The sequence below is a fragment of the Parambassis ranga genome, chromosome 16 (assembly GCF_900634625.1).
Source record: "Parambassis ranga chromosome 16, fParRan2.1, whole genome shotgun sequence".
Classification (NCBI taxonomy): Eukaryota; Metazoa; Chordata; class Actinopteri; family Ambassidae; genus Parambassis; species Parambassis ranga.
Genome location: NC_041036.1, coordinates 17042232 through 17055326, shown reverse-complemented (window position 1 = coordinate 17055326; position 13095 = coordinate 17042232). Strand labels below are relative to the sequence as shown.

General features: G+C 42.4%; 1 protein-coding gene across 1 annotated transcript; it reads right to left on the bottom strand.

The window, feature by feature from the left end:
• Positions 1–6715: 6715 nt before the first annotated feature.
• utp11 (UTP11 small subunit processome component) lies at positions 6716–8661 on the bottom strand. The gene is made up of 8 exons (XM_028425834.1): positions 8466–8661; positions 8281–8342; positions 8099–8201; positions 7892–8011; positions 7487–7580; positions 7258–7388; positions 7041–7151; positions 6716–6954 (listed from the first exon to the last, which is right to left on the bottom strand). The coding sequence occupies exons 1-8, from the start codon at positions 8523–8525 to the stop codon at positions 6871–6873; spliced, it is 765 nt and encodes a 254-aa protein (XP_028281635.1). The 5' UTR covers positions 8526–8661; the 3' UTR covers positions 6716–6870.
• Positions 8662–13095: the final 4434 nt, after the last annotated feature.

The following is a 13095-nucleotide window of genomic DNA, read 5'->3' as shown; positions in this document are numbered from 1 at the left end:
TCAAAGGCCCGCGTAATCGCTAGGGTCCCACTCCCTCAACACACATATACACATGCATGCACACTTTCTGCATCTGAGCATCGCCTACCTTGTAACACCACTCTCCCTGTTTGATGCAGATGGAATACAAATGCTTCACGATGGTTCTCATCTGTTACAGAAATGTAAATTATTTAATGAAATATAGACTAAGGTCATAAAGTTGAGCTACAGCAGAATTTGTAAGACATTACACTAATACAGTCACGTTATTCATGCTGATTATTTGAGTATTTTACTCTTGTTTAAACATTTCACTTTCTCTGTACCCCTGGCTTTTTCCACTGAAAGATGTGACACTAGTTGTTTAGAAAAGTGAGGGTAAAAGCTCTATTGTCAACTGTACTTTCCTCCGTGGTTTAAATGTTTTTTTGTTTTTTTTCCCCACAAGAAATGCAGAAATTTCTGGACCATATTGGGAATAAGCTGTTTTTTAGGTGAGTAGGGTGGAGTTCAAATCCTCATTCTCCAATGGCAGCTTGTTGTGGGCTGGTGGATGTGCATTCCTCTTGTCAGCTTTCTACACTAAATCTCAATTTTTTATTGTAGTTGTTTCAGAGATCACTGCCGTACCTCCCTGTAATAGTAGGACCTTTACCAGCAGCACTCTCTGCGCATCCTAGAAAAAGAGGCCATCACCTTGCAAATGGATGTGTGGTTTAAATTGCTGGAGAAGTCTATCTCTTGACATGTGCTGAATCTGGGATTCTTGAGCCAAGGAGGAGTTCAAAGCCGACACCTTGGTCAGTTTGTGTCTGTTGTGGATAACTAGGCCTGTCTTTGGTGAATATCCAGCTCTGTGGCAATGTAACATAGAGTTATTTGTTGATCTATTAAGATCATGTAATGCATGTTCTCATAGTGTAGTAATGGTAAAAGGCCTTTAATGACAGGGTCATCTTCCGGACTCTGTCTATCACATTTAAATTCAGTAGCCCATTTCCTCACTATAAGGGAAGGAACTCATGGACCTCCTTAGATGATAGGTGCTTTGGTTAAGGCTGAGGAAGTGGACAAACACAGAAATCGGAAATCCCTTTAAAGATTGCATTTGTCATTTGGACAAAGCCTGCCAAGTGTTTTCCTTTTGTTTCTTGCTTTGATTTTAAGATGACCAGCTACTTTATATTGCACATGAAAGTAGTATTGATACCCACATCTGAGCTTATTTTATAAAATTTGAACTAAATCTTCTATTGTTTTTTTATTTCTATATTTTTAACCCTAATGTTTGATGATATATACATGAATAGGAGCCTTGCAGCCATTTACAATGCAGAATCCTTGGAAGAAAAAAACAAAAGGGCCCTTTTTTTCCCCCAAGGCTTCAGATTAGAAGGTTGATAAGAACACCTCCCTATCACTGTCTGCTAGTTTCCTAATCACATCCCAGCTACTGATACTGAGGCAGAAACACTGAATGTGAGAGGGAGCAAGAAAAAGAGAGAATGTGAGAGAGTCAGCTAAAGGCACAATCTTGGAAATCAAATGCCACAATCCACCACAGGCGTTCTACGCCACAGATACAGCGGCAGCATTCAAAGGTGACATTGCCATCAGTGGCACAAGTTTCCTGCTCTTTTAGGGATGTAGGAGCCACAAACTGCATTTCTGGAGGAACTTTTCTGGTGTGTCTCTTCTTTGCTTGTAATTTTTTTTTATTTACTGATACCTAACTGCTTCCATTCGCTCCTCTTCTCCTCCAACTCATTAGAAACATTAGAATTGCTGATGCCTGCAAGAAAACACAGTTTGCTTCAGTCTGAAGAATATCTTTGTTCTGTTTCCAATACAAATAGAAGGAGATTTAAATATTGCTCCTCTGGAGTGTGCCGAGCAGAGAGTCTGTGCATGTGAAGTTGAGCCACGATTGGTTGTGCATACGAAAGGATGAGATATTGTGTGAGCTGATATGTTTGTGTGTAACTGTATGTGTGTTCCCAGAGGGCATTTCTGTTCCTTGTGGGGAGTACATTTTAAGTGAACAATAGGCACTGCACCCTATGCAGCATAATACTACAGAACATCAACAGAAGGCACTCCTCAGATTTGTAAATAAATCTGGAATCCTGTTTGGTCCAAATTGTTGTCACATAGGTCAGACAACTTCAGAGGTTCAGAGGTATTATGAAATTACACTGCAAATGAGAGAGGTGAGGAGAAAACAAACAAAAGTAAATAGAAGGGGGAGAATTGAGTGTAAGCTAGTATGCCTTCCTCATTAGCCATGCAGAGCATCTTGGCTCCTCTCCCGCAACTCTCGGCTCATCATCGCCTGGGCCCTGGCTGCCAGCGCACCCCCACCTACATGAACCATCCCTCTCTGCCTCATCCCTCTATCCCTTCTTCCCTCCCTCCCCTTCCAGCCCCTATAATCACACCCGCAATCACAGCCCCTAATTAGGTTAATTAATTTGTATCAGCCCTTGTAGGGACTTGGCTGATGAGGCAGCCATAATAGCGTCAGCAACCCCTCCTTGCAAGAAAGAGAGAAAAAAAAAAGAAAAAGGGAAAAAGATCTGATGCAAGCCCGTCTGTGGCGAGACAGCGCTATAAAGCATGGGGTCACATTTACATCCCCACCCCCCCAAACCTCTCTCAGCTACAGCTTTTCTCCCCTCTAACCCCATCACATCCCTTCCCCCTGCTCTCTTCTTATTTCAATAGGGGTGACACTGACACCTAAATAGTGATATATAACCCATCATGTGACAATGTGTCATTGTGTCCACTGGAATGAAAACAACTCGTATAATGATAATTGAGTCTGCATCTTCCCAGTGACATACTTCCACGCACAGACAAATGTAGTGTTTTGCTTGTTTGTTTACACTTAAGCAGTCTGTCGTAGTGTTCCAAAAGTGTGTGTGTGTGTGTGGGGGGGGGGGGGGGGGGGGTGTGGTATGATAATGATTCTCTTGGCGGTTTGTCTCTGTAGACACCGATCGAAGCATCACATTACAATCAGCGGCCCTCATCGCCCTTCATCAGGCCACTGACGAACAAACTCTGATTAACACCCCCATCTGATTACTGCAATCACCGAGGCTAAAAACGCACAAGCACTGTCCCGCAGCATAGTGTGCGCTCACACACTCTCACACTCATTCTAACACGCCACTATTCGTACTAGTTAAAATGTGGCACATGTTGTCACAGTTACCGTTAAAGAGGTGCACATTAAGCAATGTTTGAGAGACAAAAAGGTGCACAGCAGGAGGACAGAGTCTGAAAGATTGAGGTAGGTTAAGATACCACTGCCATGATAATGGAGTGAAAATGAACACAGCTACAGTATTAAACTCAAGTTCAGTGTCCAGTGTGTGCGTGCTTGGTTTCAACACCTCACCCCTCCTCCTCGTATACATGAACTGAGTGCTTTCAATTGTGATGCAAGTAGACACTTGCATAAATATACATACACGCAATCTCTGGCAGACAATGACACCGAGAGGCTGCGAGACAAGGACAGATCCGGTAGTTAAAGCGTAATGAACACGTCCCCAAGGCACGCGCCTGGCATTCCCCTGAATGATGGACTGACAGTAATACCGGGGCAGATGGGTGCGCTCCACGCCCTGTTCAACGCCACACACACAAACACATACACACACACACATGTACACAACCTCCCCCTGGTCTATCCTGGCCCTCTCTCCTGCAGAGAGATACCCCCTGTAGGTCTGATGTGGAGGTTGGGGGCGTAGCAGGGGTGCTGTGTGTACGTGTATGTGTGTGTGTGTGTGCACCTAGAGGTGGGGTGCACATAGTATGAGGGCCCCTGTCATGATTTAGGCTCCCATGCAAATTTAATCAATTCAAGTACCTCTCGCCAGCTAGGGCTCATTAGCGGCAATTTAAAAAGGAGGCTCTGTGATCCCTACCTCATTGCAAGAGCCAGACATTCAACTCAGGCACACATGCATATACACACATACAAACATGCTAAGATACACATACTCGCACACAAATACACAAAAATGAATGCACGTCAGGGGCACTGTCAAGGCTGTAAAGATTTTCCTTGAGACATCTTCCCCCTGGCATGAAGAGAGACCCTGCCTGCACGCCAACCCTCCCCTCCTCTTCCTCTCTCTCTTCTGTCCCTCCTCTCTTCCCACTACTTCAAAAGCCCCATGACACCCGGCTTCAAGTTAAAGGAGCGAGGGATCCACAGATAAAGACTACCTCTCATCCCCCACCCCTCGCACTCAGAGATACCCTCCCAACACTCAAACCCCAGGCTACCTCTCTCTCCTCCCCACCTCTCCCTCTCTAGCTCTCTGTAATTGGGGGATCGATTAGTACTGTCCTTAACCATCCTTAACCCTGGCTCTGAATGCTGGCTTTGGAGCAGGGCAGAGATGTGGTGGTGAATGAGTTGGGTGGAAGTGCGGCACTTGTGTGTTTGTAGAGATCAAGTACCAGGTTAAACCAAGAGGGAACCAATTTGTATCTTGCATAATCTGATATAAAAAATGTAAACTCATAAACCCCTGTAAATTCTTCAGAAGTCTATCCCAGGGACTTCTGCCACCTGTCAGTACAGCCTTTTCAGAATTATTTTAGTAGATCAAATAATCAAAAGTAGTACTATATGTGTCAGAAAGGTTATTGATCTAATAGATGAGAATCTTAGAGCCACAGTGAAAAAAAGGATTTTTTAAACGCAAGTTCATTACAAATGTGACACTTTTTTACACTTTTTTATCCATGTCTGACAACTAAACTTAGAGAACAAAGATCTGTTGTTTTGTGCTCCCTCTTAACCAGTTTCTATATTTCAGGGTCAATGTCATGCCCTGCAGCTGTGTGACTACCCCACAGTACTCCATCTCCAACCCCCATTCCAAAAGTGATGATTCGTTAACAAACCTCAAGGGTCATTAACTTTAGAGATAGCTTATGGGGAGACAGGATGGCCTGCGCAAGTAGTCGAATGAATTACGAGGCTTTTGACAATAGAGGAATGTCTGTCTATATCTTTAAAATCAGAAGGTCAACCGCTGCCCACCCATGAGCCCTTCCACTGCACCCAGGCGTAAGAGTCCCCGTTGCTGGGGGGAATGAAAGGAGAGCTTGAGGAGGAACAGTGGCTCATCTGTGCCTGGGTTGCATAGTCGGATAGGGGTCCCGGAACTGCGCACACAGTGTTTTGACCCCTGGGCTTTCCTCAATGACCTCCACCCCCTCCGCTTATGGACGCAGGGCCCCCAGGGGTCCCGGTACACGCACGCTCTCTCACCAGTGTGACGCAGTAATGAAGAGGGCAGGGAGGGGAGGAGGGTGCAAGGCGGGAGAGAAGGAGAGTTGGCCGAGGCCGAAATTCACTGTTTCACAATTCACAATGTACCAATGTGACAAACGTGGAAATGCCACTGAAAAGGCCTCACAGGGCCTGTCCAAGCATGTGTGTATATATATTAATGTGTAACAATATCTAAAATGGCTTGTATGTGTGTAGAATCATTTAAATTGCTAAACTTGAACCTTTTAAAACCAGACCTTCGTATTGAGTTTTAAATAAGAGCACCATCACTCTTACCCTTTTTTGGCCCGTCTCAAGCTGTTGGCTCACCTTTGCTCTGGTCAGCAGTGTTTGGGCCAAGGCCTCTGGTTGCTCTCCCGCAGCCCCCTCCACCTCTCACTGTGCCTGGTGACACATTCGCCTGGCTACATCTGTCCCCTCTTCGCCTCCAGTGTCTCCCAGGAGAGGCTGATGGATGAGTCCTGTTTATGAAGCTGCTGCCACCACAATGATCAATCAAGCCCGGGTCAGTGCGATCTGCCGCTGGCAGACCTTTAGTCAGTTTCACAGTAAGGAAAGTAAACACACATAGGTACACATACTTAGTTGTACAGAGGTTGAATGAAAAATAAGACAGGGCTACATTTTTTACAGTCTAAATGTGATTGCATTACCTAAAATATGGGGCTTAGTGCAGTACAGCGGGGGCTAAGAGCAGAACTGGTGAGGCATCAGAGCAAATTACCTTAAAACTACATGGGCAAACTGGCACACACTGCACAATTATCCACACACTGTGTGTGTGTGTGTGTGTGTATGTCAGGCGGTCAGATGTGAGCGAGACATTTGGAGCTTTCGGGATGTTCTGCATTGTCATAACAGCTGTTTTTCCTGCTGTAATGATGGCCTGTCACTATACTGTAAACTTGACTGATTCAGTTATTAAATGATGGCCTGTGACAGCTTACACTGGCTCTGCTCTCTGGAGCTGTAACCATACAAGGTGTCACTACATAAGCACAGCTGCAGCTAATAAAATTAATAATGGGTCATTTTGATTAAACCGAGATAACGAGCAAGCATTGACAATGTCCTTATTATCAAAGCTTGCTACCTGTCACCTTTTATTATGCTTAAGTTTATTAGCTGCAGCTGTGTCTACCCTGCAGTGACACATGTGTGGGGTCGGTTATGAGACAGCAATCGGGTGTCCTTAAGAGGGTCTGCAGGTTACACTGAACCTGGCCTACATCTTACAGTCCAGCTGTGACAAGGCCTCTTATGTCATTGACTGTCAAGTTTACATACAAGTAACTTCTGCTATAAAGCTTAGCCTTTTATCAATGCCCCATGTTTTTTTTCACATTTCATATGGTGCACCAATGCCCCCTAGTGGTGTTACAAAAAAGCCACATCTTTTGCAAGGAATCACTGCAACCTGTTTTTTGACTTTTATTTGAAAGAAACTAAACACGTTAGATAAATATGTACAAAACTGTAAAGCTGTAATCAAAGCCATTCTTCTGGGTTTAAGTCCAACATTTTCCAAGTATCAGTTCTTTTTAATTCCACAGTATTCCTCCTCAGCGCTTCCTCTTGGTTTCAAACTTGTAGATAGCTGCAGCATTGGTTGTCTCCTTCTTTACCTTCACCTTTTTATTCTTGTCCTGGAGGAAGAGGGGAAAACAGCCATGAAGGCACTTCATAACACACCATCAGTGAAACACTTTGTGCTTGAGGTTCTCTTCCCAACCTGCAGGTCCTTGCGTGTCTGAATTTTCTGGCTGATGACAAACATTTTCTTTTCTCTGTCAATCCTTTGGGAAAGGATTTTATACTGGTGCTTCCTCTGTTTAGCCATTTTCTACAAATACAACAAAAAAAAACACTGAACACCAGAACTTTAAAATGATTAAAGCATGAACCTTTAGAAACCAGAACAGGACTATTCCATCAGTGTGTTGACAGACCTTTACACTGGGAGGATCTACAGCTCCCTGGATGCTCTTTGTTTCTAGTGTTTTCAGTGTCGGTCTGTTGAACACTCTGTCCACCAGCTCAGGAGCTGTGTCGAGGTGTTTTGCCAGGTTGAATGACTGCACTGAAGGAACAGGAAAAACAAAACTGTAAACACTTCTCATTTTTGTCCCAGCTATTAACACTGTCATGCAGGGCACATTTATTCTTCGAAGCACTCACCTTCCTTCTTTGTATCCACAAAATATGTGTGCTTGTTTTTTTGTTTGTTTTCTGCATCCAGAAGATGGAGCTCGCCTTTCAGCCGCTCAATTTTCTGAAAGCAAATAATACACAAAAAAAGTGTGTAATATAATATTTGGAACTGATGTAGTCAAGGAAAATGCTATAATCCCACCTAGTACCCTCAATAGCTTACGGACAGCACACCCAATCATATCACACGTGGTTTTAGAGAGTCCTTTCACATCATGTGATATTAATAAAATACCACCTATGCTCTAGTGCCCTACTTATGTGTAAAACAAACCCTTAATTATGTGCAATTCCATGGCAGAATGCACTCCCTGTAAAATAGCTTTGACACGGTCATAACATTATGAAACATTCATTCATCACCGCACACACCTTCGCTTCTGCGACCCTTTTCATCTCCATATATCTGATGTCCTGCGTCCTCATCACTTTCTTCTGTTCCTCCGTCACCTCAGTCTCTTCCTTGGCCTTTTTCATTACATGAACTCCATCCTGTCAACATGACACAAAGCAACAATAAATCATACAAAGGTATTGAGCAGTTGAGCAGAGTTAATGCTTCTCTAAATATGATCTTACCTGCAGTTTAGAGCTGATCATGTTAAAGTAAAACTCATCTGGGTTCTTTTCCAGGGCTTTCTTTCGGAGAGCAGCCAGAGTGTTTTGTTTCTTGTGATAGTCACTGTAACAAAAGTGACACATATTTTATCAGCAACGTTTGACATTAAGTGTTTTATTTGACAAAGTTTGTATTAACTTACTCTGCACGGAGTTTGTAGTCTTTCTTCTTCTCCAGCAAACCCAGATGTTTCCTGAAACCAGGCTGATCGAACAAAATGATACAAACATTATTTGTAGTTATTGCTGCGTGTTGTTACAATCTGTAATCATAGTTACAGTGCCTTAGCTAACAAGCTAGCTAGCTAACAAAACACAGCAAACCCACCTGAGATCTTTCATGGTGGTTTCTCTGTCGGGACTTCAGCGCTTTCCTGAACGACGACATGTTTAACAAATGTCCTCAAACGTAATTCCACGGACACAGAGAGAAACCAGACAACAAAAAGCGTTTTCTAACTTCCACTCTGCTGCTCCTGCTTCTTCAGGGCCGCTGCTGCTTCCCTGTGAGTTGGACACGTGGGTTCCTGTCGGTTTCATTTCTCTGCCGCAGATTCAACACGGAGCGAAAACACCACAAGAGTTACAACAACAAGCTAAAGGGCGGGTTTAGAGAGGTAAAATGTATTACATTAATAATTTGTAAATAAAATAAATTGTAACGCAATATAGCCCGCGTTTGTTTATTAATTGAAATGCTTTGGTTTTTACGTTGCGTGTTGTAGATTTACGTTTGAACAGAAGGGGGCGGTGTTGTATATTTTTTTAAATGTCCTGCAGCAGCATGTCTCCCTGACAGTGATATACAGGTTAGTGTTGGCTGTACAGAGGTTGGGAGGATTACTTTGGAAATGTGGTTTATTTACTGTTTATTGTTCCACAGCATGAAGTTATAGTAAAAACCAGTAAACAACATAAAAACTGAATGGCTCCAGAAAAGGCTCTGTTTTACAGCAGCATGAAATAAATAATTGTTTTAAAAAAACAATTACACATCAAGCATGTTGTAATAATTCTGAATGCATGATTTATGTGTAATGTAAAGTATTTTCACTGCCATGCATCATCTTAATGCTCTATGCAGCCCTGGTATTATAGTAATAAGTCACTTAGATGTGAGTGCATGGATGGAAATACAGTAACCTTTGAAGAACTTTAATAAGCCAATTTCCTTAACTATATTTCATATCTAATAACGTCATGTCATTCGAGTCAAAGCATTTAATACTTCATTTGGCTTTAAATATTCAGTACTACAACAATCGCATGATTACTGGCGAAGGGAAATGGGATTAATCATATTTATCCAAGTAGAAGATTGAGCTTTGATCGAGGCTTGGCACAACCAAGACCTACAACAAGTGAGCGTCAACTTTGCTGACTTCATATGCTTTGGCTGCACTGTTAATACACCAAATAGCTTTGGTCATTATAATGAGGGCCAGCTTTTGCCAGGGTGCACAGTTAACACTAATTGGTAACAAGTTTATGTTTTTCCAACATGAACATTTACTGCATGTTTCCGTTGAGGTTCCAAACCCTTACATTTGATTTATGTCCAGACCAACAGACCTAAAAGAGATTGCATGCAGTAGAAACTCTCTTTAAAAGTTCACACACACTCAATAAGGAAACAGCCATCTCATTCAAAGCCTTTTTAGCTATGAGACTGTGATGTTAGCTCACATACAAAGACTATATGAGGAGCTTCATTGCTTTTTTTCTCTCCTTTTGGAAACAAATGGCTGCAGGAACCCAGAAGATGAGGGGGTCACTGCTCTTCCCTGGGAGGAGAGACTATCCACTTCCTGACATGGTATTTTTGGGGCAAAGAGAGACAAAGACAAAGCCGCAACGGCACCAGTGCTCTAATCTCACCCAGACTCCCAACTCTCTGTGGATGTGAGAAGATGCCAGAGTGATATTCCACTAAACAGCCATTTTCCCCCATGCAAGCTCACTATCCCCCCACCGACCGCAAGGAATTTGTTTTATATGTGTGAGATTTGCCCGGCATGCAGAATGTTTTGCGGGTGATGAGACCTATGAATGGGATCAGTGTTTCCACATTATGTCACAGACTTGTTTATCAGTCTGATGGCTAATGACCCCAGTTCCTGTGAAGGTTTGAGGCTGAGACTGATTCGCACTCATCCACCAACATGTGTTTAACTATGCTAACGCAGACAGCAGCCAGGATTTACGGGTTAAATGTCTGCGTTCTGACTTGTTGAGATCCATGCTGTTTAATTCATGCGAGTATTTATCATTACAAGTGAACTGCCTGGTGAGTCACGGCAGGGGTAAATACTACTTTGGAAATCAGGGACTTGTAACAAGCTGATGCAAGAACAGGAGCACAAGAGCTTGTGGGTTTGTTCAGGGTCAACAACTGAGGAATGCCCTTGTGGGGCAGATGCTGAGCCGTTCAGTTTTCTAATATGACCCTGTAAAAATAACACTGCTGACATATTGTGAGACTGCTGCACTTGGGCTGAGCTCAGGACTTTGGTATGCCCCCCCCAACCATGGTTGGTCCTCATCTGCAGCGAAACGCCTGGCAAGCCTAGTTAAAAAATAAATAAAAATGGAGGAGCCAGGAGTTCCTCCAGTGGGACTGTTTGGTTGCATCTCCCAGAATTCAGTGGAGAAAGGAAATAACATTAGATGAATTCAGAGGTCATACTGTTAAATAAATAAATAAACTGTATACTACTACTTTTATTTTAGAGGATTTGAAAAGATGTAGTTTTTTCTTACATTTACTTCAGTTACTCATTACTTTCTAGATTAAAAATCTTTTTTAAAAAATAGTGATCTTACGATTTCACAACAATTCCAGCTTCACCTGCCTTTAGCTACATTTCCCCACTGAACCTGTCAAAGGGTTATAGACCTCAGCAGGGAAAATAGAGTGTGTGTGATTGTATAACTTTTGTGCACTTCCATCCAGGCACACGGACTGGAACTCCAAGGGGTGAAGAAGGATGTCAGTGAAAGTCATGGCCTGCTTTCTGGAGGTCCAACATGTTGACGTCCACAGAGGAGGTTCTGTAAGTGTAAATGTGGGAGGAGAGTCTTTGTGCATGAGGCCAAAAAACGTATCAATCACCCACATAATGTGACATATAATAAGGTCAAATTCATAGGGGGCAATCTTCTGCAGAGTTAACACATGTACTTGACCAACAATACAACAGTGTATTGTTACACTCAGCTTCTTGTGCTTGGCCCTTAGTACAGGGGTATAGGTGCTCTCCTGGGTGGGATTCTCACCATAGTCCCTTAACCACAAACTCTTGTAAAACAAAATTATCTACAATTATGGTGCTTACTTTCTCCGCTTGAGTTTTGAGAGCGTATATGGTGCCACGACTACTTTTACAGTCGAAACAGTCACGGCAGTGAAGTGGGGGCTTTTAGATGGTCTTTTAGATGATGTACACTTGAAGGGCTCTATAAACACACACACACAGACACACATACAGTTCCTACCTGGCATAAAGGTAAGAGAGACACATACTCTTACAAGCCATACCTACACATTACATAAGTGGGGCACTTAACAGTTTAAGTGCCATATTAGCCAGGTGCTGGGAGTCATGATGCTCATTAGAGTTAATGTCACTCAGATGTTCCTAATCCACACATCTAAAAAAGACTTAAGGGTTTACAGTGCAGCACTAATTTAAATTTCATTTAGCAGAGCATGACAGTCACTTGATACTTTATGATTACTGTTCACATGCTGCCTCAAAAAGTGTGTTTTAAAGTGCCCTTTTCACGAATATGTATTAAATTGTAAGATTTTTATTAGCCCCTTTTCTCATATAAAGGCTCATGCAGAGACTTTTTTGTGTGTTCTACTTGGTAAATTCAGTCAGTTAACCCCACTTAACCTTTTAACTTGTTTTTCAAAGCAGCAAAAAGAACTTCATGTGCTTCATGTACCAGGTAAGAAGAGATACACTTTACAAAGAAATAAACTGAAGGAGTCATCAGGGCATTGCTCCCATGATGCATTGACAGGCACATATCCTCTAATTTGTTGCACACGGTCTGACAGGGCCGCGCCTCAGAGTGTAAAATTAGAAATTATAATAAGGGGGTTGTGAGGAATCATTGCGGGGTCATGCCAGCGTGGATCACACTCTTTGAGTTGTCATAGGAACATGAAAAACAAGAGTCAGATGTCACAAACTATTTTTCATCTTCAAAAAACAATGACGATGAATCAGATGTATCTTTATTACTTAATTGCCCAGCGTTCAGGTGTCAAAGCACACAAACAAATGTGCAGGGATTAAATGCAACCACACAATATGCAATTTAGACAAGAAATTTAAGAAGTTAAGTATCATCTTTAATACTTTTTAAAATACTTGTATGTATGTTGTTTGGGTTTAAAGGTCCAGGCTTATAACGTGGAGCCCGGAATTTATTTATTGTACAGAGATGATCGACTTCTCTCATAATAAATCTCTTTATGAGGTGAGGTATTCAGATCATACAGAGATTAATTTGAGCCTGCTGTAACTTTGTTTTGAGATTAAGAACACCTTATGTTTATCATTCAAACTGGCCATGTAGATGTGTTTTTCTTATCTCCACAGTTTCTTCTGTGCAACATCAGTCTATAAACTTTCAAAATCAATTGTTGGTCAAACTCCTGCTTTAAGCCTAACCACACCACAGGAAGTGACTGGTGAGCTGGTTATCAATATAACAGGGTGGTGCTTATGTCAACAGTAGCTCAGTTAGGTGCTTACTGATTAATGTAATGACTCAAATGAACAGATGTAAGGTTGCTTCTATGAGTTACACTGTCACTCCCACTTGTTGAGTCATACCAAAAACGACCCATCAGGACTGCATGGAGAAAGGCTTTAAAATGGGGAAGTGTAATTTAACAGCTGGGTTGGTCCTTACCCTGTTTGGTAATGTTTTGTAAAGCTGAC

Bases quoted from the DNA above. Each gene is read 5' to 3' on its own strand.
- utp11 (XM_028425834.1), bottom strand. From the start codon at position 8,525: ATGTCGTCGTTCAGGAAAGCGCTGAAGTCCCGACAGAGAAACCACCAT. The intron at 7,581-7,891 runs GTGTGTGCGGTG...ATTTGCTTTCAG, and splicing joins AAAGGGTCGCAGAAGCGAAG to AAAATTGAGCGGCTGAAAGG. The intron at 6,955-7,040 runs GTTGGGAAGAGA...CTCTTCCTCCAG, and splicing joins AGACACGCAAGGACCTGCAG to GACAAGAATAAAAAGGTGAA.